The sequence below is a fragment of the Martes martes genome (genome assembly GCF_963455335.1).
Source record: "Martes martes genome assembly, chromosome: 9".
NCBI classification, from domain to species: Eukaryota; Metazoa; Chordata; class Mammalia; order Carnivora; family Mustelidae; genus Martes; species Martes martes.
In genome coordinates, this window is record NC_137896.1 from 585461 (window position 1) to 608858 (window position 23398).

The following is a 23398-nucleotide window of genomic DNA, read 5'->3' on the forward strand; positions in this document are numbered from 1 at the left end:
CTGGGAGCCCACCTCCCACAGACTCAGCCCCAGGGCCCCCAGAGTTTGCTCTCTCCGTCTGGCCAGGAAACAGACGCTGAGCTGGCAGCAGGCAGAGTGTGCCTCCACGAGCAGGGGCCTGGCCCCTTCCAGGGAGCTGAGTAAGAGGGGTGGCGCAGGCCCTCCCAGGGTCACCCGCCACCCTTGTGTGCTATAGCACCCCCATTCCCAGCCCTGAGGTGGGAGTCGGGTGTCAGAGCCTCCCCCAGCCCAGCAGTGGCTGTGGGGGGGGTCTCCTGGCTCACAGTGGCCCAGAAGGCATATGGCGCATCACCCGTGCAGCACCTATGAAGCCCTTCTGCGGCTCACTGAGCACCCCGCTGTCCCACGTTATCTTGTAACGACCCCCGTGGAGGGAGCCTCCCTCCCTCCCCAGAGTCCCAGGCTGCCCCCAGCAGTCCCAGCTCCCGCCTTGGCCGCAGGGCCTCCTGGCTGAGCGCGCAAGGCTCTGCCCTACATAGAATTTTTATATTGACGGATTTGACCGACATTTAAAGAACAGTCTCCTCCCTCCCTCCCTCCCTCCCTCCTTCCTAAAGGTCTTGTTTATTTGGCAGAAGAAGCAAGGGCAGTGAGCGGCAGGCAGAGGGAGAGGCAGGCTCGCAGGGAGCCCGAGGCGGGGCTCCACCCCAGCACCCTGGGATCACAGCCTGAGCCCCCCAGGCGCCCCGAAATCAGGCCGCTTTTACACAAATCCAGCTCCCTTCTAGGCAACCAGGGGCTCGTGCTGCACGGCGGCTGCCCGGGTCATGGAACCCCACGTCTCTGAGGACAAGGGTGGGCACGCAGTTCACCTGCGCTGACCCCCTTCCCCACCGCGACCCACTTGCGCTCCCACAGCCCCGCCCCGAAGCCCCGCCCCCGAAGCCCCGAGGCCCCGCCCCCCGAGGCGCGTCCCGGGCCGGACCCGGGCGGACCCGTCCCAGCCCCAGCCCCGAAGAGCGCTCGGAGCGGTGGGGGACGAGACACCCCAGAGGTCGAGCACAGGAGCGGCCGTCGTGTAGCCGGGGGGGCTTGGAGGGCCACTTTGCGCCCCACCTGGTCTGAGCCCCGGCCCAGGAGGCGGGCGGGGAGCGGGGTCGCGCGCCTTGTTGGAGGGTCCTCTGGAGTGACCTGTCCCCACACTCTGCGCCACCAGGGACGCCAGCAGTAAGGCTCGGACGCTCGGCGGCCGTCGGCCCTTCTGGTTTCTGTCGGGCGAGTCCTAAGCCCCGCCGCTGCGGCCGCCCCCCTGCGCGACCCCAGGCTCCGCGCCGGCGGCCCGGGAGCATGGAGCCCTTCCTCAGGAGGCGGCTGACCTTCCTGTCCTTCCTCTGGGACAAGATCTGGCCGGTGGCCGCGCGGGACGACGGCGTCCCGGGGCTCCCCGACCCCGCGGCCAGCGCTGGGCCGGAGCCCCCCGCCACGGAGCCCCCCGCCACGGAGCCCTGCAGGCCCCCGGCGCCCGCACAGCTCTTCAGGGCACTCTCCGACTTCACCGCGCGGTGCTCGGCAGAGCTGAGCGTCAGCCGCGGGGACAGGCTCTGCGCCCTCAGAGAGGACGGCGACTACATCTTTGCCCGCAGGCTCTCGGGCCCGCCCAGTACTGGGCTGGTACCCATCACCCACCTGGCCAGGGCCACCCCGGAGACGCTCTCAGACCACCCGTGAGTATCACCTGCCGGGGCAGTCAGGGGAAAGGGCGGGACTGAGTCCCAGGATCGCATGTCCAGGAGCCGTCCTGCTTTCCTTCCCTCCCTCCCTCCCTCCCTCCTTCTGGGGCCAGGACCCTCCAGGCCTTGCCACGCAGCGGTGGGCAAACACACAGGGGTGGGGGACAGACACCAGGGACTGTGTCCCAGTACGGCTAAGAGCGAATGAGTCCAGCAGGAGCAGTCAGGGCCAGTGGGGAGTCAGCTGGACAGCGTGTGTGCATGCCACTGGCTGGGCATGCAGCACGGCGGGCCCTCTGGGGCATGGTCCAGCTAGCCAGGGGCTCCCGATGAGGACATAAGAGAGGCTGTCCAGATGCTGTGAGGGAGGAGAGGGTGACCAGTGGGTGCAGGGGCTGATGTGCTGAGTCCGAGGGGAGAGCTTGTCTGCCCCCTCACTGGTCCACATTCACCCGGCACTCTCCCTGCTGCACCGGGCCAGGTATGGGGCACACATGGCCGGCCTTTGGAATTGCTCCCAAAGAGGCTTGTTTTGAGAGATGCAGGTAGGGGGAACTCAGCCATTCCCCCCAACATGCCCAAAGCCCCCAGGGCCTGGGCAGTCCACAGGCTGGCTGGCCGGCCAGAGGCCGGCTGTTTGCTCACCCACTCTGCAATTACGGAGGGGAGGCAGAGAGTAGAGGCTCTCCCACAGGGCCTGGGGAAGAGATGACCTCTCAGCCCAGGCTTAGGGTCAACAGGACAGGGTGGCCTCCCGGCACAGCTGTGAGCCGTCTTCGCCTGGGCCCTGTCCCTGGAGACAGAGCCCCTCGGCTCTCCCACAGCCTCCTGGGGGGTTTGTACGTGGCATGGGAAAAGCCCGAGTCCCAGGAAGGCCCCTTCTGAGGGGACTCTGGACCCTAGCCCCTGGCCCAGCCTGCTGGGAGGGGTGGGAAGGACCAGGCAGCCATTCTGATAGGGAGGGGGCCCAGAGCCCTCTGCGAGTGGAGGACAGATCCCATGAGCTGCTCTTGGAGGGTCGAAACGGGGCGGTGCCGGGAGGAAGCGCTAATGACTGTTTGCCTGGGCCGGGGATCAAAGGGCTGGCCACACTGGCGGTGTCATTAGCCCTAGACACCTGGCCCAGACTGGCCGGGCAGGGGGAGGACCATCAACCCTGATAGTGAGGCTTCCCCAGTGTCATCCTGGCCGCTGCCCCACCCCAGGGAGAGATTCCCAGAACATCCCTGGCCCTCGGCTCCGGGGGAGGGCTGGGGACGAGGGCGCTTCCGGTTCTCTGTGCGCCCGCAGCCCTGCTGTCCTGTGAAGGGCCTCGGCGGCCCTGCCCCTGGGAGCTCTCCTGGCCACCGGGTGTCAGGGGGCAGCGCCTGGCTGCAGGGGCCCTTGGCGGATGGAGCCCCGGGGCCTTAGGGGGCTGTAGCTCTCGCTCCTAATCAGTGTGTCTCGAAAGGAGTCTGTCAGCTTTCCAGAAGCCTGCTGCCCAACCAGGTCTGGTCTTGGGGACCCGCGTCCCCGGGTCCTCGACCCTTCTCTGCCCTGCCTGCCGGTCTTCCCTTCTGGTGTCGCGGGGGCCTCTCCCTGTCTGCCGTCGCCCCATTCTTCAGTCTCCAGGTTTACCCTCGGGGCAGCCCCTCAGCCCAGCCCCAGGGCCAGCTCTGGCCGCGCTGGTTCCCACTCCCTCCCTGCGGCTCTTCATGGGGTGCGTGGGCCTCTCTGCCAAGAGCGGGCGCATCTCGGTCCCCCTCCTGCCCGTCCGCGGCCTCCCCCCAGGTTCCAGCAGCTCCCATCCACCCAGCCCCGTCTTTTCAGGGCACCGCCTCCTGTGTCCACTCACTCTGAGTCATGCTTTAGGTCCTCTGGGGTAAGTGCTGCTCCTGCAGTGCAGGGGTCAGAGCTAGCCCCCGGCCCTCCGTTTCCCCCACTTTAGAGGAGACAAGGGCCATGCGCACAGGGCTGTTGCCCGCGTGGTTGAGGCTCTCCCTTAGGGAGCAGGCCTCCTGCCCCAGGGTCCCCAGAATCTGCAGGAAGCAGGAGGTTCCAGGCTGGGAAGCCGACTCAGGTGGGGGGTTCCCCTCCCTGGACCTTGGGAAGCAGACACAGGAGATGGGGTGGGGCCAGGGGCCATCCCGCTCCCCTTCTAAGAATGTGGAGCCGGGGAGATGCATGTGGTGTGACTTGGGTGACCACAGCCCAGGTGGGGTGTCAGCCGGGGGTCCCAGCAGGCTCTCCCCTGTCCTTGTCCATGCGCAGCTGTGTGGGCTCCCGGCCTTGGGGAACTCCCTCAGACCGAGGAGCAGGCCCTTGGGAGTCCCTGCCGCCTGCGTGCTCAGAGAGGGAGCATCTCTGTAGATGCAGAGGGCCAGGGGCTCGGGCTGGCCTGCACCAGGCAGGGCCCCTTCTCGGCAGCCATGGGATGCTCTGAGCCTCCTCCAGCCTCCCCAGAGTCCCTGCCCAGCCTGGCACCGCTGCCTCCCCCAGGGCCTTCCTGGCCACGCTTCTGTCGTCCCCACGGTCCACCTCTCTCTGCAGGCTGGGGGCGGCTCATCAGGGCCCCCAGGCTCCCGGTGGACCCCCCCTCCAGTAGGAGCTCAGCAGTCTTGAGCCTGGCATGTTAGCCCCTGGCTGGGGTTGGGCCCTTCTGGGAGCAGGGCTAACGGGCACTGAGGCTGTTAGCCGGGGCCCCTCACCGGGGCTGAGGCATGTGGACAGACGTCTCACCTGACTCAGGTCACCGTCGGTGGCCGTGGGAGCTCTGTGTTGGCCCAAGAGGGCCTCCTGTCTCCTCCCTGATGGCTCCAGAGTTGGGGGCACCGAGGGCTGGGGCAGGTGCAGACCCGGGGCCGGGCCCCTGGCCCTGGGCTCTGGGAGCCCCTGACTCTGAGCAACAGGGACGTCGGGCATCAGGGCCTCTGAGCAGCATGGGGACAGCGGCCCATCGGGCCGGCCCGGTGGTGACCGCCGCACCCGCCCTCCGCAGCTGGTACTTCAGCGGCATGAGCCGCGCCCGCGCCCAGCAGCTGCTCCTGTCCCCGGCCAGCGCCCCGGGCGCCTTCCTCGTCCGGCCCAGCGAGAGCAGCCGTGGGGACTATTCGCTCTCAGGTACTGGACGGCCGCTCGCGCCTCTGTCCCCGCGCTGACCTCGGGGTCAGTGCTCCCCGGGCTTTGCCGGCCCCACGTCCGGCCTGGGCACCTCACGCCCCTCGCCTGCTAGTCTGCCGGCCTGCAGGCTCACCCTCCGGCCCCCACCCCCTTCCCTCCCCTGCCCATCCCCCACCGGGGCTCTCTCCTCACTCACCCTCCCCTCCCATGTCCGCTCACTCTCGGACTCATCCGTGCGCTGAGCGTCCCCCGAGTGCCCGCCCTGCGGCCCCCTCACTGCCCCCCAGCTTGCAGCTGCCCACACTCCCCACTTTCCCGCGAGGCGCCGAGGCCCGACCTGAGCCCGGCCCGGGGAAGGTTGTGGTGCTTCTCCGGCCAGGGTGCTGGGAGGGGCTGGGGCAGGCTGCCGCCGAGACGTGGCCCTCACCTGTGCCCACTGCCAGTCCGGGCGCAGGCCGAAGTCCACCACTACCGCATCTCCACGGCGGCCGACGGTCTCTACCTGCAGAAGGGCCGGCTCTTCCCCAGCCTGGAGGAGCTGCTCGCCTACTACAAGGCCGGCTGGAAGCTGACCCAGAGCCCGCCGCGGCAGCCCTGCGTGGCCCAGGTGAGCCGCGCCCCGGCCGCACCTCTCGCCCGACTGGCCAGCACACGTCCGGGGCTGTGAGCCAGGCAGGAGGCCCAGGCCGGTCTCTGAGCATGGCTGGGGGGTCCGAAAAGGCCTGGGGGCCCTGAGAGCCCTGGCCACGCCTCCGCACTCTGGCCAGGGCCCTGCCTGGGGTTGGGTTTGCCCTCGTGGGGGCAGCATCTCCACCTCTGGGGACTTCTGGGGCAGGGGTGGGATGAGACCTGGAGGGTCCCCCAGTCCCAGACCCAGCTCTGCAGAGGGGCCATGAGGGCTGGGGACAAGCCTAGGGAGGCGTCTGGGGGGGGCGCTCGCAGCAGCCGCAGGCCCCAGACGGAAGCTGTAGGAGGGGACGCTCCCTGGGCCGTGTGCCCTGGCTTGGGCAGTGGCACCCCGGCTCTCGGGGCCGAGCCGTCCCGCCGGGGCCAGGCAGCAAACCGGTTGTTCTGGTTGCTAATGACAGCCCGGCCGTGACTATTCGTGGATGGGTGTCCACCCCCAGCAAAGGTGCCACTTAGGGCCAGGCTTCAGGAGGTCCACACCTGGCTGCTCCGGCCTTGGCCAGGCAGAGGGGCTGGAGGCCTGGCGCTCTGGGAGACACCGCCCCCCCCTTTCCAGGGAGCAGCAGGCAGAGGCCCGGAGTGTCCCCCGCCCCCTCAGAAGCCCCCCCAGCAGGACGCGTGGGAGCGGCCTCGCTCCGAGTTTGCCTTGCGGAGGAAGCTGGGTGAAGGCTACTTCGGGGAGGTGTGGGAGGGCCTGTGGCTCGGCTCCACACCAGTGGCGGTCAAGGTCATCAAGTCAGGTGGGTGAGGCCTGCCCGCCCCTGCCCTCGGACCCCTGGAGCCCTGGGGCAGCCACAGGGTGGTGTGGGGGGGTCCCGGAGCTGTGCCCTCTCCCGCAGCCTACATGAAGCTCGCGGACCTCAGCAAGGAGATCCAGACCCTCAAGAGCCTGAGGCACGAGCGTCTCATCCAGCTGCACGCCGTGTGCTCGGCGGGCCAGCCCGTGTACATCGTCACGGAGCTCATGCGCAAGGGCAGCCTGCAGGCCTTCCTGGGGAGTGAGTGGCTGGTTCCCCGCCCCCCGCTGGTGACTGTCCGGGGGGCCCAGGCTTCCATGCACAACCGTGACCCTCCGAGGCTGCACCAGGCTTGACTGTCTGAGGCTCAGAGGGGTGCAATGGGCTCTGGCCCGTGGGTTCGGGCCCCGGGGCACAGTCAGAGCCTTGTGCTCCGAGTGGAGCCGAGAGCAGTGGGCTTGGGCGCCTCGGTGTCCCCATTCTTGTGCCCCTCCCTGGCTCTGGTCTCTCTGGGGGCCCAGGAGCGGTCACTGTACAGCACGGCCCACTCCCGCCGCGTGGCCTGGGCTGGGGGCGCCGATCTCACTCCATCTGAGGGATTAGGACACTGAGGCGTGGGGGGAGGTGACAGTGCAGACCCTGCCCCCCTGACCGTCCACCTCGCCCCACAGGCCCCGAGGGACGGGCCCTGGGCCTGCCTCTCCTGCTGAGCTTTGCCTGCCAGGTGGCCGAGGGCATGAGCTACCTGGAGGGTCGACGCATCGTACACCGTGACCTGGCGGCCAGGAACGTGCTCGTTGGTGACGACCTGGCGTGCAAGGTGGCTGACTTCGGCCTGGCCCGGCTGCTCAAGGTCGGTTCGGGCCCCCAACCCCGCCGTGGCTCGGAAGGGAGGGAGCCGCTTGGTCCACCCACCCCTGGTCTCCCCACACCCAGGACGACATCTACTCCCCAAGCAGCAGCTCCAAGATCCCCGTCAAGTGGACGGCGCCCGAGGCGGCCAACTATCGCATCTATTCTCAGAAGTCAGACGTCTGGTCCTTCGGAGTTCTGCTCTATGAAGTTTTCACCTATGGCCAGTGTCCCTATGAAGGTGGGCTGCGAGGGAGCCTGAGGGAGGAGGCAAGGCCTCAACAAGGCCTATGTAGTCTGAGGGAGGAGGCACAGCCTGCCCCGGGGAGTCCCCAGTTCCAGAAGGGGCACCACGCCTCCAGGCCACCTGCTGGGCCAGGTCCGGCCAGGAGCTGGGGGGAGGTGGGCACCGTGACCCAGCGCAGAGGCAGGGTGCCCAGCTCCTCTTGTGGCCCCTCTGCAGGACTGAGCAACCACGAGACCCTGCAGCAGGTCACGCGAGGGTACCGGCTGCCACGCCCGGCCCCCTGCCCGGCGGGGGTCTACGCGCTCATGCTGGAGTGCTGGAAGGGCAGCCCTGAGGAGAGGCCAGCCTTTGCTACACTGCGGGAGAAGCTGAGTGCCGCCCACAGGCGCCTCGCCCCTGCCCATACGTGACCTGGGATGCTGGACACGGGGGCTGGGGCCACGCCTCCCTGCCTGGTGTGTCCCCCCAGGACGATGCTGGCTGTCGACACATCCAGGGGCGCCGGCGGCCTGGAGCAGCCTCTGGCTGTGGTCCTCACAGCCTGACAGACGCATGGACTGGCACACGACACGTGAAGATGTCCCCTCAGACGGGAGGGCTGGTGTCCTCTGCTCCACGGGACCTGGTGTCCCGGCGAGGGGAGGTCTCGGCACAGCAGTTGGGGTGGCGCCGGAATGTCGTCCGGCCGTGAGATTTGCTGGACGGAGGAGACCTGAGCCTGGGTCACGGCCCCCTGCCCACCCCTGCTGCCCCGGGCAGCCCGACTCCTCCCGGGGCCAACAGCCAGAGGCTCCCCAGTTTTTGGCAAAGTCCCCCCATGGCCGACGCTGGGCTCCCAGGCCGAGGCGGCACGGGGCCGACACGGCACGGGCTGGGCACCCTGCTGGCTGTGTGCAGACCTGAGTGCTCGGAAAACGTGCGGCGACGGACTCAGACCTGCATCGTGCATGGGCCTCGGCGCCCAGACCCGGAACAGCAGCCGGAGCGGATGGGGAGGTCCACCAGCCGGTCCCTGGAAGCAGAGCTGGCCCCCACGTGGCCCAGGGCCCCGCCCCAGGGAACAGGACCCCCGCAGGACCAAGCAGCCCACTCCATCTCCCTGGGGCTGGGATTGAAACTGGGGGAGCCCGAGTCAGGCCACGGGCAGGGCAGGCTGCATGGTCATTCCTGGGGCAGGGAGACTCGAGGTCCTTCTCTGGGGGTGGGGCGGAGGTCGAGGGTTCTGGGCCCCGGGTGCTGGCCCGGGGTCAGACAGGGGTGGGGCTGGATCCCATGGCGTCGGGTCAACATGCCTGCTCCTGCTCGGGCTGATTTCAAGCCACTGTTGGCGTCACTGAATGAGGAGCCGGGTGGGACACGCCTGTTCTCTCTCACCCCGCCAGCTCTAGTCACCACGAGAGGGACCCGAGGGGCACAGGGACCAGGCAGGTGGGGTCTGTGTTCAGGGTCCTCATCCCCCACTGTCCTGTGACCCCTATGGTGGCAGCTGTGCCCCGGAAGGCTTGTGGGATGAAAGGGCAGAGGCCTTCTGCTGCTCGTCCCCGGAGGGAACAGTCCTCTACGCACCGTTCAGGGTCAGCTCTGCACCGTGAGGCCCATTAGCCCCTCCCCACGGACACCGGCCCTGCCCAGGGGCGGGCGCAGCGGGGAGCTGGGACTCCTAGGTGGGCACAGAGGCTGTGCAGGGCCGGAGTGGTGGGGGGCTTCCTGGAGGAGAGGGAGAGGGTGCCGAGGTCACCACGGGTGAGGGCAACACAAAGGGAGGAGGTGGGCACGAGCCACTTGAGGCCAGACCAGCCTGGGTCAGGGCTGAGCCTCGGGTGCCAGCGTGGGCGGGGCTGGTGGGAGCGAAGGGTTTGGCCGGCAGCCTTGACCAAACCCTCCTGCCCTGGGAGGGCTGAGCGGCCTCCCGGTGAGGGATGAAGCTGGACGTTTCCCCTACCGCCCCCCGACACAGCAGCAGGCGAGTGTGACGCGGGCCTGAGGGAAGGGGTGTGCTGGGCTTGGGACCAGAGGCGGTGATCGTGGTGGTCAGTGGTGGTCAGTGGTGCACTCCTGGCAGGTCTGTCAGCCACAGGCCCAACAGGTTTGGTGCCTGGGCCTCCAGGAGGGGCGGGGACTTTCTGTCTCAATACTGTCCCGCTTCCCCGTGTTGCCCTGGGAGAGCCCTGGACGTCCGCCCCGAGAGACACACCAAGGCCCCGGGCATGAGCTCACGACCGGGTCTGAGGGCGGGGGTGACCGGAGCATGCTGCCCAGCAATGAGGCCTGGACACGCAGCCCGGGCGCAGCGGAGACCCCGCCCCCCAGCCTGCCCCGTGCTTTGCTCCCTGGCCCCTTCCCCACCCTCGTCGGCAATGAAAGCGGCGCCAGGGTGATCGCACACTTACTCGTAATACACGTTCCTCTCGATCTCGAAATGGAGTGAGTGGTGCTTAAGTCAGGCTTAGTACAAGATTCCCCCGGTCATCCTCCTCCTGGAGCTCCCGTCATGGGCCAGAGTCCCCACAGCCCCTCAGACGGGCGGCCGAGGACCGAAGGCGCTCACCCTGAGCCCTCTCCATGCCCTGGTCCCCATCTCGCCGCAGGGCTCTTCTCTGCTGTGGCCCCTGCTGTCCCCCAGCCCACGGCCCCCGTGTGGGCTCCCTCTTTCCAGCACCTGCCTGCCCTTTACTGTCCCCTGGAGGCCAACGTCTGGGATGGGTGTGGCCACCCCAGCTCCCCTCAGTGGTTGGTGGTCGTGACCGTGGTGAGAGGCTCCAGGGTCCAGAGGGGAAGGCAGCAGCCCCCTGGGCCTCCAGCCACGACTCCGTGAGCTCGCTGGCCCTCCGTCCCGCGCCGTCCCAGAGGCCCCGGAGTGTTGGGCAGGGGTGACTTACCCACAGGCCTCCAGCCCTCGTCTCCCCCTCCCACCTCGGTTCCACTCATCCCTGAGCCCCCACCCCTAAAGTGGACCCCAGGAGGGCCCTGTCTGATGGCTTACTCAGTCCTCCCCTCCCCCACGTGGTGGGCACACATCCTGGAGCAGGTAAGAGCAGTTCCCGGGTGGCCTCAGCAGGTCGGAGGGTCGGGGGAGCCCTGGGAGTTTGGGCAGCCCAGGGAGGGAGCCCCGGCAGGAGCAGGTGTGGCCCGGCAGGGCCTCTCCTCACCAGACGTGGGCTGGCCCCTCGGCTGGGTGGGGCGGCCTGTCAGGGTCCGCCCCACCCGCCCACGGCTCCCAGCCACAAGGGGTGCTGTGGGCCGCCCAGGAGCTGGCGGTGAGGCCAGGAGGCCGGGCCTGCCGTGGCACCCGCCATGGCGTCCTGGGGCCAGGCTCCCCGGGGCCCCCAGTATGTGGGCCTCTGGGACTTTGAGGCCCGGACGGCCGAGGAGCTGACCTTCCGGGCGGGGGGTCTGTTCCGCGTGGCCAGGAAGGAGGAGGAGTGGTGGGGGCCACACCGCTGGATGAGGCGGGCAGGCCGCCGATCGAGGGCTACGTCCCCCACAACTATCTGGCCGAGAAGGAGATGGTGGAGTCTGAGCTGTGAGTGTCCCCGTGGCCCTTGTGGGTCCCCTCAAGGTGCCCCCTGGCCCCCTGCAGCCCCTCAAGAGCTCAGGGCAGGGCAGCCCTCCAGAGGGAGCTTTGTGCCGCTGCTGCTGGGCGCTGGGGAGGGGCGGGGCGCTGGGCCAGCCTCCAGGAGGCCAGCGAGGACAGGGGGCCCATGACCCCGCCTCCCCGTGCCCCCTGGCTGGGGCTGGACCCCACCCTCCCGGTCCCCTGAGAGCTGACTAGGCTCCCGCAGGGTGACATGATACGGAGCTGCAGAGGCGTGTGGCCCCCGCCCCTGGGCTCCGCCACAGTCACTTTGTGATGACAGGACCCAGAGGGGAAGGAAGGACCCACAGGGGCTTCTGGGCGGCCGACAAGGCGGGGGTCTGTGTGGGAGGCCCCGGCAGGGACTGGGCCTTTTGGGGAGCAAAGCATCACCCACCTTCCAAACAGCTGAAACCAGATGCGTGACCTAGTTAGAGGACGCGGGAGGGTCACTGCGACGCGAGCGTGTGCGCAGCCGCCTGAGCTCTGGGCCAGGAGGGTCCGGCAGGAGGGACTCCGCTGCCCGCCTGCGCCCCTGTGACCCCAAGCTCCGGAGGAGTAACGGGGCAAGTGCGCGTGAGGAGACAAGCCGCGCGGTCACAGACAGCATGGTTTCAGAGGGCCGTCCGGGACAGGGGACATGCAGAGCACGGCTGGTGCAAAGCCCTGAGGTCCTGAGAACCTAGTGCCTTCGAAAAGCAGGAAGGAGGCAGGGTGCTTGGAGGAATGAGCAAATGAGATTCCAGACACGCTAAGTGGGCCAGGGTGGGGCGTGACCCTCATGGGACCCCGGGGAGGGGGAGGGGTTCCAGGCAGCGATGCCTGAGGGAGTAGGGACCAAGGGCAGAGCAACCGGCAGCCCCACCCTGCCGTCCAGGCTTATCTGAGCCGTGGCAGCTGGTGTGTGGGAGCACGGGTGGGCACGTGCGTTAAGTGTGCATGTGTAGAGCCACTCAGACGCCGAACCCCAGGTCCTAAGGTTCTAGAGCAGAGCGTCTGTGGCCCAGGTCACAGGACAAGGCGGTCCCCACTCATGGCATGGGAGGTGTGTTTCTGGGACAGGAGTGGCTCTGACCCTACACTTGGGGAACATGCTGGGCAGGGTGGTGGCTGGCGCCTGCACCCCTCCTGGGTCACTGAGGCCTTTCCTGGTGTCCACACCGGCCACTTGGGACATTTGGGGTCTCTGATGGGCAATGAAGTGGCCTCTGGCAGGGACCGTATCAGTGGGGAGCTGTGGGTCAGGGTTGGGGGCATGGGGAGGTGGCCGGTCGGGTGAGGGGGGCTGGGATTCAGGGTGGGCAGGGTGAGAGGACGTGCGTCAGAGGGCGTGGGCTGAAGGTCAGCACAGGCTTAGGACCGGCCCCGCCCCCGCTCGGAAGCGCAGCATCGCCCGCAGGCTGAGGGCAGTGGGCGGCGCTTCCTGGTCAGGGTCAGCGAGAAGCCGGACGCCGACTATGCTCTCAGGTACGGCCTCCTGCACCTTTTCCCCGTCTGTGGCCACACCTGCACTTGACCTCCTGGCCCCTGGCCTGGCCCCCTCTCGCTGCCTGCCCCCCCCCACCGGCCTTCCCTCCAGGGGGTGGCTTGTCCCGGGGTCCCGCGTCCCTGGGAGCTGTGCCGAGGGGCAGGACGTGCCGCGGGGCAGGAGGGCCGGCTCCGGAGCAGCTGTCTGAGCGCCCCAGCCCACGGGCTTCCCCCCTCACCCCTGCAGCGCGGGACAGGCAGGCGGTGAGGCATTACAGGGTCTGGCGTCGCGCCGGCCCGCTGCACCTCAGCGAGGCCGCGTCCTTCCCCAGCCTGGCCGAGCTCCTGGAGACCACAAAGCCCGGAGCCTTTCCCACGGGCTGCGGCTGACTGTGCCCTGCCGGAAGGTAGAGGTGCCGGAGCCTTTCCCACGGGCTGCGGCTGACTGTGCCCTGCCGGAAGGTAGAGGTGCCGGAGCCTTTCCCACGGGCTGCGGCTGACTGTGCCCTGCCGGAAGGTAGAGGTGCCTGCCGCACCCCCCTCTTGCCCCCCACCGTGCCCCCACTCCTCCCCATCACATGGGGCGGGTGTGGGTCCCGGGGTGCTCGCTGGCTCAAGGGGCCTCGGGGAGACCTGGCCACAGGGACGCTCGCTGTCCTGACGCTGTGGTCCTACAGACGTGGGTGTGGGAGCAGGCGGCCTGGGCTGGGACTGGCCTTCCTCGGGGGCTGTGCTCGCACCTGGGACAGGGAAGGTCTGCTGTGCTCCTGCCTGGTCCTGCGTCCCTCTGGCCGGGAGGTTTGTCTGCGTGGCCGTGGCCGACATCACAGCATCAACAATGCCCTCGAGGCGCACAGAGGCTCGTCCCTGCAGGGGCGGTGAGGGCGTCTGCAGGATATGGCAGAGGGCGGCCGAGGCGGGGGCAGCCTCTGGGAAAGCCCGGCCGCGTGCTGGACCCTGGGACCTCCGCAAGAGGTTGCCTGCATCAGAGGAGAGAGCAGAGGCTGCCCGTTGTGGGGTCAGAGTGGGGAATTCCTGAAAGGTGGGCTGGGTGCCCCACACCCCCGCCTGTCTCTGCAGCCCGAGCCTGAGCCCCCGCCGTGCCGGGCAGACGGGGAGAGACCGCACGAGGAGTTCACGTTCTGCAGGAAGCTCGGCTCTGGGTACTTCGGGGGGTCTTCGAAGGGGTCTGGAAGGACTGGGTCCGAGTGGCCATTAAGGTGATCGCTCGAGGGGAGTGGGCCCCCTCCAGGGACCCAGCAGGCTCTCCTGGCCTTGCTCAGGGGGTGGGGTCCCGCGTGCTACATGCCGGCCCAGGGTGCACTGTGTGTGGCATCTACAACAGCTTCCGGCGGCATTTTCCTTTCAATGTCTAGGTTTTCACCTAAATGCATTTATTTAGAAAGGGAATTTTAAATTCTTAAGGTGAATGGAAAACCAGTAAAAGAAATAGACCACTAGAAATTTGAAGATTCACCTCAAATCTCCTTTAAACCCATTAGGGGTCTGGACCCCCCCTTCAGAAATCAGGGGCTCACGGGGACACACTTGGGGGTGCTCTGCCTCATATCGGGCTTGGGCAGGCGTCACACTCACGGTGTCCGCTGTGTGATGAGAGCGGTGGTGGGCCCAGCGTCCCCTTCCCGTGGCCCCCAGCGGGGGGGTGGGGTGGGGGAGGCTGGGCCTGGGGCTGCACCCACCGAGGCCACCTGACCCCGCAGACAACCTCCTGCACCAGCACACGCTCCAGGCAGAGATCCAGGCCATGAAGAAGCTTCAGCACAAGCACATCCTGGCGCTGTGTGCCGTGGCATCCGTGGGGGACCCCGTGTACATCACAGAGCTCATGGCCAAGGGGAACCTGCTGGAGCTGCTGCGGGGTGAGCCGGCCTGCTGGGCTGCACTCGGGGCTCCTTTCCCGGGATCCAAGGGACCCGTGCTTTGGAGGGCGTGGGAAACTTGCACAAAGCGGGGGAAACCCACATCGCCCCGAACCAGGCACAGGCCACCAGGGAGCTCTGGTGCCTTTGTCCACGGGCCCTGCTTGAGAAAGGATTTAAAGTATCTTGTGGAAACACACCACCAATTCATTGTAGGAACTGGAGAAAACACGGAGAAGTACAAGTAACACAAGAACAGCCCTAATCCCTTCAGCCACAGGTCCTGAGGCCTGCCCCGCCACAGCTTCCAGAACACGCCAGCCCAGCTCTTTGTTCTCTGGAAGGCGCTGCCCCCCCCCACCACCATGTTCGGACGTATGTGAGCATGTACACACGCGTGCGCACACTCGGAGGATGTCATGGACTCACAGACCCTGGTCACAGGACCTGTTCGTTTACCTCCCAAACCAAACGCGACCGCTGCGGTCCCCGGGGGTTCTGCATGTCGGAGCGGCCCCGGGGCGAGAAGCTTGTGCTGCGCGAAGTGTGGGCCCGGGCAATTTTTACCCGGTAACGTTTGGAACGCGGAACGGAACGTTTCTCACGGCAAGTCTGACCACTGCCGCTGGGTCCCCGCAATCAGATGTCCTTCGGGACAGCGCGCCCGCAGGCCCATGACCATGTCCAGGAGCGGTGCCCATTTCCCCAGTTACCTGGTGTGGAACCGCTCTGAGGTTTTCCGCTCTGTAGACAATGCTGTGAGGAGTTCCTATGGCCTTAGTGCGGGTTCCCAGAAAAGAAACGGGGCGTGCGGTGGAGGGAGTGTGCCAGCTGCACTCTGGCTCTAACCCTTCACTGCCTCCTTGGAAGGGCTGAGACGGGTCCCCTGGTCCAGCGTGATGTCAGGCAGCTGCCCTCTGGCCCAGCCTGGCGCCTGAGCCCGGTGGCACGCAGAGCCCCTCTGACCACACTCCCCCTGCCCTGCAGACTCCGAGAGGTCCCTGCCCGTCTCGGAGCTGGTGGACATTGCCTCTCAGGTGGCCGAGGGCATGTGCTACCTGCAGTCACAGAACTATGTCCACCAGGACCTGGCCACCAGGAACAGCCTTGTGGGCACCCACAACATCTGCAAAGTGGGTGACTTTGGGCCAGCCAGGCTCGTCCAGGTAGGGCCCAGGGTGTGAGGCGGGGGTGCAGGGTGTCCTCTGCGGCTGGAGCTGGGGCATCCGGGGCTTGCCTGCCTTCAGCCTCGGGGAGACCGGAGGGCGAGATACCGGGCTCTGGGGCCAGAGCTGTGCCGCATGGGGAGTGGAGGCTTTCCGGAGGGTTCCAAGGCTGGAAGGGAGGCGTCCGCGCTCGCAGGGACCGCAGGAGGAAAGGGAGGCTGCACACGGGCAGGGGCGGCTGGGGAGGTGGGTGTGCCTGTGCTCGCTCATTTGGGCGGTTTGCCTCGCCTGTGTGGTGGGGGCAGAGGCTAGAGAGCCTTGTGAGCTCAGGGGAGACATCTTCCCCACCCGCCCCACACACAGAAGACAGGAGTGGACAGAATGATGTCCTGAGTCCTCTGTCCCCATCAGACCCTCCAGGCAGGCCCCCACTCCTTCCACGCAGTTAGACCCAAGTCCCCGTGTGCGCACTTGAGTATCTCAGCCACAATCACATTTTTGACACTTAACGGGGATCTCTTACAGTCATCACATGCCCTCTCAGAGCTGTTTCCAAGTTCTTGAAAGCCCCGAAGTCACTGGCTCGCTCCTGGAGCAGACGGGGGTCACACGGGCTCCACGGCTTCTCCCGCTGTTCCTGGCGCCCTCTGCTCCGGGGCCCTGAGAGCAGGCATCTGGGGCCCTTTGCTCTCGGGTGGCTGTCCTGACGCTGCAGTTCCTTCCTCATAGTGAGCTGGTTGCTTCTAGAAAGGCAATTCCCTCAGCACTCAGCGGCAGCTGGAAAGGCAGGCTGAGCGTGATTCCTCTGGGCCGTCCGAGCGTTCCAGGGGAGCCGGGGGCAGCTGTGTGAAGCAGCTAGCACGCCCAAGGGGCCACCATGGCAGTCACAGACCAAGCACGTGCTCATATGGGCCCACCCCCGGGGCAGTGACACCACGTGGGGACCAGAGCATGTGCATGCCAGCCCTGACCTGCCCCGCCCCCCGCCCTGAACGGGACGGAAAGCTGCACCGGCTCCAGCGGCCCCACGGTGGGCATCGGGGCCCGAGCTGCACCGGCCCCCCATGAACCCCAACTCCCCACGCACGGCCACGGCGGGGGGGCTGTGGGCAGCTGCCAAGGCCCGCTCAGCACGTGTCCGCTTGCAGGAGAACATCTACCTTTCCCACGACCACAACATCCCCTACAGGTGGACCACCCCTGAGGCCCTCTCCCAAGGGCTTTACTCCATCAAATCTGATGTCTGGCCCTTCGGGATTCTCCTCCATGAGATTTTCAGTCGCGATCAGATGCCCTATCCAGGTACTGGGCCCCCGACAGCGTCCCCGACGGTGGACAGGGCGGGGGGTGCCATCACGACTTGGCACCTGCACAGCCGGCCTCCCAGGTGTGGCACTCCGGAGGCATCCGTGTGCAGGGGGGCAGCAGGCAGGAGCTCAGCCCAGGGTTTCCTGGGAGGGGGCAGAGGGCAGCGTGGTGTCCCAGGGGCGAGGAGAGGCTCGCTGGACACCAGCTTTCAGGCCCTGCAGCCCCTCTGGCCGTCCCCCCCACAAGCATGTCCAACCATGAGGCCTTCCTGAGGGTGGAGTTGGGCTACCGCACGCCCTGCCCCCTGGAGTGCCCGGCCCCCGCATACAAGCTAATGCTCTCGTGCTGGCACAGGGACCCCGAGCACCAGCCCTGCTTCCAAGCCCTGCGGGAGCTCTCCAGTGTCAGCAGGTACCGAAACCTGCTCTGAGAGGGACACCCTCCCTGCTGCCGCTTCGGAAGGCCACCAGGCCGGGTCCCGTGAAGACGGGCCTAGTGCCGTCCTGGACCTCCCATCAGGAGGACGGGCCCACTGAAGGTGCTGACAGTTCCAGAACTAGGCTGGACACTGGGGGGCCCGCCCTCTCCTGGGGCAGGGGAAGCCTGCCCTCTGCGGCCAGGGAGCTGAGGCTGCCCGTCCTCCCGTCTGCTCCCAAGACACCAGCTCCTGCCAAGTGCCAGGGCCCGCCACTGTCAACTCCAGCTCGAACTCTGCAGAAGCCCGGAGACCCTCCTTTCTAAAGGGAGCGGCACTGTTGCTGGTCCTGAACTAAAGCCCACCAGCTCAGTCAGGACCTCCCCAGCGATGCATGGGAGGGATCTGGGCTCTGGCTAGGCTCACCCTATGCCACCCAGCCCATGCCAAGCTCCTGACTTGGGGGAAACACAGACTTCCCAGCACTCCGTGAAGACGGACTGTTTGCCGGTGGGGCACTGCTGTCTCCTGCCTGTGGCCAAGGCGATCAGCAGCTGCCCACACGAGCTCCGAGGGACTCATCTGGACACTGGGGAGGCCGGCTAGTGCTCGGGCTAGACTGGACACTGGGGAGGCCGGCTAGTGCTTGGGCTAGACTGGACACTGGGGAGGCCGGCTAGTGCTCGGGCTAGACTCTGGGGCACCTCTCCACACTCTGGGTCCATCTGGAGAGGTGGGAAGGTGGACCTCCCCCACCTATCCTCCTGCCTGGACACAACAGAGGCAGACAGGATGGTGGCTGCAGCCCTAGGGCCCATGAGCTCTGCTGACATCTCGGCCTGGAACTGCACAGCTGTTGACAGCGCGCCCCGGGGGAAGACCGGCAGGAGGGGAGCCGGGCTCCCCTGACCTCATACTAAGCCCCCTTCTCCTAACCACCAACCCGGGCCAAGCCCTGCTGGCCACTAAGCGAGTGTGGACACTGTCAGCCCACCAAGCATGCCTGCCGGAGGAGCTGGGTGGAGAATGGCACAACCACAGCCTCCCCAGGTCCCTGGTTGGTCTGTCCAGAGCTGGGTTACCTGTGGTGAGAAGGTCCCTCTGGAATGCCCCCACACCCCTTACCACTCGGTGTTAATTTCTGGTCCCTGTGTCTGGGGCGGGGGGCGCCCTGACCAGCACTTGTCTTACAACGGGTGGGAAGAGGCAGAACCGTTCTAGGAAGGCACCTGGAGATAGCAGGGCCCAGTGGGCTGCTCCACACCAGCTGGGACAGCCTTGGTCCTGTTCCCTTACTGCCCTCCCTGGTGTCAAGAGTTGGGGGGAGCACTAGTTCCCTCTCGCTGGGGGCTCCTGAACCCAGTGGCAGGGGCCAAGTCTGAGGACCCGAACCTCAGCGGCTGCCCTGGAGGCTTCTCCTCTGCACCCGGGACTGCCTGTTCCCCTAGGCTCTGGGGGAGCCCTCCCCGTCCGCACTCGCCGAAGCAGCCTGCCCACGTGAACCTGGGCCAGACCAACTTCCTGCCCTGCTGAGAAGTGAGGTGGGGAAGGGCTCCCGGGGCACACAGCTCACGCACACCGTCAGGGCTACTGGCTGCTTGGAGTTTATTTTCCACTTGGTGCGAGGCACATGGTTCCAGGGTGTGTGGAAGGTTTGCGTGTGGCTTGGACAGTGAAGAGTGGGATTCTCTCAACTTCCTTTTTGGTGTTTTGCTATTTTGATATAAAACCCGGTTGCTTCTGCCCGCAGCAGCCAGGCGGCCTGGTCTACAGGAAGAGGGGGAGGGAAGGGGAGGGGCTCTGATGAGCGCAGCACCTCCCCGAGCCCAGCCTCGGCCCTCAGGATGGCGGCCCCACGTGGGCTTTGCCAGGCCGGCCGCCAGGCTGCTTCCTCACGGCTTCCAGAGCTGAGTCGCTGGTGATGGTGCCGCTGGAGGCCTGGGGAGGCTCCGAGCTGGGGGAGAGCTTGTGGTCAGAGGTGACTTCCACCTGCCCCCATCTCCCGTGCTGGCCCCCAGGAACGTGTTCTCACCGTTCTGGGGACTCCAACACTGTAGCCATGAACGGGACAGTGGACTTCCCAAAGAAGAAGCTTGCCCACCAGTGGCCCGGGTCGGCCTTGGGGAGACCTGAGAGGAACAAAGTGGAGTCGTGGTGCTGCTGCCCACTCCTGGTGGGGTCCCGCCCAGATGGTACCACCGGCGGGGAGTGGACCTGCACTCACCCGGGGGGTGAGGGACGGCTTCCCCAGCGCACTCCGCACTTCCGCAGGAGCTGTTACTGGACGTGGAGCCCAGGCGGCCTGGAGAAGAGAGGCCCGGGTCAGCTCCGCAGGGCACCGCGACCCCTGCCCTGTCCACCAAGCGCCGGCTAGGCTGGCAGCACCCAGGCAGAGCCACAGGTCCCTAGCAGCCCTCCCCGCTCCCAGAGGAGGCCTGTGGGGCAGAGGGCGAGGGGCTTACTCACGCCGGTAGTAGTCGTGGGTGGCCACGAGCGAGCCGCTGGAGGGGATGGCTGCCATGCCGTCGCCTGGGGGCTGGCGGAGACCTGCGCACGCAGGGGTCGGGGCGCCCCTCCGGTCACCCGCCGCCCCTCGGGAAGGGCGTTCCCCCCTCGGGCCGACCCGCCCCCATCCAGACGCCGGGGTCAGGGCCGCGGGCCAGACGGACCCGCGGGGGCGGTTCCCGGAGCGCCAGTCCCGGCGGCGGCGCGGGTCCCGGGCGGCGCCAACCGGCCCGCACCGGCCGCAACAAAGGCGCTTTGTGCGCGGGGCCGCGGGCCTGGGGCTCCGGGAACCGCCGGTCCGGCCCGCGCGGCCGCCCTACCCCGCGCCCCCGGCCGTCCGGCCTTCCGTCCGCCCGTCGGTGGGTCCCGCCAGCCGCGGCGCCCGGGGCCGTCCCCCGTGCCCCCTCGGGCCGCACGACCCCACTCACGCGCCGCCAGGGGCCTCACCTCGGCGGCGACCCCTCGCGGGCCTCGGCGCGCGACCACAGGAGGCGGGGACGGGGACACTAGGCCACGGAGCCCATTTGCAGAAGAGACCGCCGAGGGCCGCCCCGCGACCGAAGCCCGCGCGGGGTGCGCACGCGCGGACGCGCCGGCCTGGATCGCGGCGCCGCGCTCGCGTCACGGAGGGCGGGGGCACCCTCGGCTCCGGCCAGGCCCCGCCCCCTGGCCAGGCCCCGCCCCCTCCTGGCCAGGCCCCAACCCCCGCCCGACCAGGCCCCGCCCCGGCCCGCCCCGGCCCCGCCCACAGCTCGGTCAGGCCCCGCCCCCGCCCCGGCCCCGCCCAGCTCATGCCAGACCGTTCCCCGCACCGCCTCCCGCCTCCCGCCTCCCGTCTCCGCGAGGCCGGTCCCGGACGGGCTCTCCTCCGCCCGCCCTGGTGGGGGCCGGGCCCACGGCGTCAGTCCAAGCTGGGGCGGCCTGGCCTGGGATTGGGGTGATTAAATGACCCTCCTACCAGGTCCCGGAGCAGGGCTTATCCCGCCACCTCTCCTGCCCTAAAGGAGGCCTCTCTCCCGTCCCAGAGCGAGGCTCCTTCGCCTTTCCGGGACTGCGGGTGGTCCACCCTGTCTCAACCTCTCCAGCCCTTCGGAGGCTGTGGGGGCGCTGGACCCCGGCCCGGGAGGTTCAGCCTCTGCAGTGACCCTCTCCTCTGCCTCCTCCCTTGGGGATGGAGCCTGTCCCACTCTCATCCAGGACAGACTGGGGCCTCTGGTCTGCAGGCCCCCAGCAGCATACCCTCGCCCCAGTGGTGGGCACCGGGCTGCAGCCGGAAGCTACCGTGTGCGTGCGTGGGGCCCTGCTGCCCTTCCGGACTTCAAAGCAGGTGTCCCCTCCCCACAGTTCGGTGGCTCTGGAACTCCCACCCGGCCTCCGGCTTCAGCCTCCCTGCACCCAGCTGCCGGCCAGGCCCAGGCTGCAAGAGAGGGCAGGAGCGGGAGGGCAGCAGGGGCACAGAGGGAGGCTTATTTGAACGGGCGGTTGTCAAGAGCGGCCCCCTATTCCGGGCAACCCTGAAGCATGTGGGGCCTTGCCACACCTGGTCTGCAGATCGGGAGGACGACTTCCTCCTCTGGGGTGGAGATCAGCCCTCCCCCCAGCCCCTCAGTCCCTTCTCACAGGCCCCAAGCCCCAGCCTCCTCTGTACTCTAGGCTCTGGCTGGGGGGGTCTCTTCCCTCGTGACCGGCGGGTGTTGAGAAGTCTGCAGGGGCTTCCGGGAGAAGCTCTCATAACCTTTTCCCCCGGGGCCCTTCCCGTCTTCAAGCCCCCTCAAGGACCCCTCCAGGATTCCTGGCGCCACCCCAACCTCTCACTCAGCAGACAGGAAGTCAAGGCCTTGGGAGGGGAGGGCCTGGCAGTCCCTGGATAGGACCCTTCGTTGGGCTGGGTGAGGCTTGGGGCTGTAGACTTCCTGACCGGGACTTGGCTTGGGCCGCAGTGTGGTCTAGGGCCTCCGAGGGGAGCTCCTTCTCCACCTCCTTTATCTCTTCCCGGTGGGCCAGTCCCCGCTGCAGAGGTTCTCACCAGGGTCGGGGGGATCTCACACACGAGGGGGACAACCTGACTGGGCAGGATGGCCACAGGCGCCCGCCAGCTGGTTCACGTTCTGCCACTTCCCCAAAACCTGCTTCATGCCTGGGGACCTTCCCCTCTCACTGACTCTCGGCGCCTCTGGGCTGGCTTCCTGGCCCCCTTCAGGGGGCTAATTCGGGATCATAAACTAGGTGTGACTTTAGTGTGAATCGAATTTAATTCTTGAGGGACATCTGCCATCCCCGCCTCACCCTTGCACTCACCCAACCTAGAGTCTGGTAGTGGGTCAAGTGCACCAAAGCCACACCATTGTGTTCCTGGCTCTCCGGGGCCCATGCTGGGGTGCAGCCATCTCTGCTCAGGGCCCCCGGAGCCACCCACTGGGTGACAGCAGCCTCCCTCCTCTGGTCTCAGCTCTGAGCCAGTCCCTGACCACATGCTAGCCTGAAGTGGCCGGCAGAGCCCCCTGCCCCCGCCGGCCAGCATACACCCAGCAGGCTTGCCCGGTGCCTGTGCCTCTCCTGACTCAGCCTCCCCTGAGAAGCAGGACTGCGTGCTGGCAGCCTCTGGGCCCCATCCCCGAGCGAGGGGCAGCTCCCGGTGGGCTTAAATCGTGATGGGATTTGGTATTTGGGTTCACAAAACTGTGGGGGCCAACAGCCCCTACCTTCACGGGCAGTAAGGAACAGAGAGTCAGGCAGGGATGCTGGAGAGGGGGTGTCAGAGTGAGACGTGGGGAGGGGCTCTCATGGCACCGGGAGGACGGGGCTGGCCCTGACTCAGACCTTGTGCTGTTGTGACACTTGGTACGTGGGTTTGTTGAGCATGCGCCGTGAGCCATGGCTCAGCCGGACAGCCCGGAGCTCCTTGCAGCGGAAGGGCCGGTCCAGAGGGCAGGGGCCCCCACCTGGTGAGACAAGACAGCAGGGGTCCGAGGCAGGTGGAGATGGGGGGAAGGACAAGCAGGGAAGCCAGTAGAGCCTGGCATGGGGGAGCGCAGTGGCAGGGCCTGAGCCTGGAGAGGTGGCCAGGCCTGCTGGGCCGCTGAGGTCACTGAGAGGGCAGATGGGTCAGTGCCGTTGACCCCAGGTGGGAGGAACATTCTGGTAAGAACCAGGCTTGTTGGGACCCCTGGGTGGTTCAGTTGGTTAAGCAACTGCCCTTGGCTCAGGTCATGATCCTGGAGTCCCAGGATTGAGTCCCACATCGGGCTCCCTGCTCAGCGGGGGGTCTGCGGCTCCTCCCTCTGATCCTCCCCCCTCGCGCGCTCTCTCTTTCACTCTTTCTCTCTAATAAATAAATAATAAATAAATAAATAAATAAATAAAATCTTAAAAAAAAAAAAAAAGAACCAGGCTTGTTCCTCTCTGAAGGACCCTCAGCCATGGGGCTCTGCCCCTTCCCTAGACTCCCTTGTCGCCGCGGTCCGTGGCTGAGTGTGTGGGTGCCTTGTGGTGTGTCTCCCCTGTGCCTCCTGCAGGACGGTCGGTGGTTTCCGGGCCCAAAGCTCGAGAGGTCAGCTTGAGGGCCACCAGGGCCTTGGACAGCTCCCAGGGCCGGGAAGAGGGGCTTGGGCTTGCGGCCAGATCACAGTGTCTGAGGTGGTGGGGTGCCTGCTCTGAATCCGGGCATGGTGGTTACAAGGGGCAGAGCTTGGAGGTGGGGGGTCAGTGGGGGCTCAGGTCATCCCTGGGGGCCTGGGGGGTCGAAGAGTGCTCCCCAGGGGCGGGGAGAG

General features: G+C 67.3%; 3 protein-coding genes across 3 annotated transcripts; 2 read left to right on the forward strand and 1 right to left on the reverse strand.

The window, feature by feature from the left end:
- Nucleotides 1-1308: 1308 nt before the first annotated feature.
- Nucleotides 1309-7723, forward strand: SRMS (src-related kinase lacking C-terminal regulatory tyrosine and N-terminal myristylation sites; the record flags this gene model as incomplete). Its single annotated transcript, XM_080813966.1, has 8 exons — nucleotides 1309-1685; nucleotides 4669-4790; nucleotides 5234-5397; nucleotides 6034-6217; nucleotides 6317-6475; nucleotides 6886-7067; nucleotides 7151-7307; nucleotides 7530-7723. 8 exons carry the CDS (start codon nucleotides 1309-1311, stop codon nucleotides 7721-7723), a joined length of 1539 nt encoding a protein of 512 aa, XP_080670092.1.
- Nucleotides 7724-10607: 2884 nt separating this feature from the next.
- PTK6 (protein tyrosine kinase 6) lies at nucleotides 10608-17138 on the forward strand (the record flags this gene model as incomplete). Its single annotated transcript, XM_080814715.1, is given in 13 exon segments — nucleotides 10608-10740; nucleotides 10743-10836; nucleotides 11396-11457; nucleotides 12270-12343; nucleotides 12348-12354; nucleotides 12602-12703; nucleotides 12706-12761; nucleotides 13435-13525; nucleotides 13528-13587; nucleotides 14076-14234; nucleotides 15222-15400; nucleotides 16549-16702; nucleotides 16930-17138. Coding segments are annotated over 13 exon segments (1380 nt in total).
- Nucleotides 17139-18711: 1573 nt separating this feature from the next.
- PPDPF (pancreatic progenitor cell differentiation and proliferation factor) lies at nucleotides 18712-20254 on the reverse strand. Its single transcript, XM_080812694.1, has 5 exons — nucleotides 20076-20254; nucleotides 19590-19670; nucleotides 19348-19425; nucleotides 19156-19252; nucleotides 18712-19077 (listed from the first exon to the last, which is right to left on the reverse strand). Exons 2-5 carry the CDS (start codon nucleotides 19642-19644, stop codon nucleotides 18963-18965), a joined length of 345 nt encoding a protein of 114 aa, XP_080668820.1. The 5' UTR covers nucleotides 19645-19670; nucleotides 20076-20254; the 3' UTR covers nucleotides 18712-18962.
- Between the last annotated feature and the right edge of the window lie 3144 nt (nucleotides 20255-23398).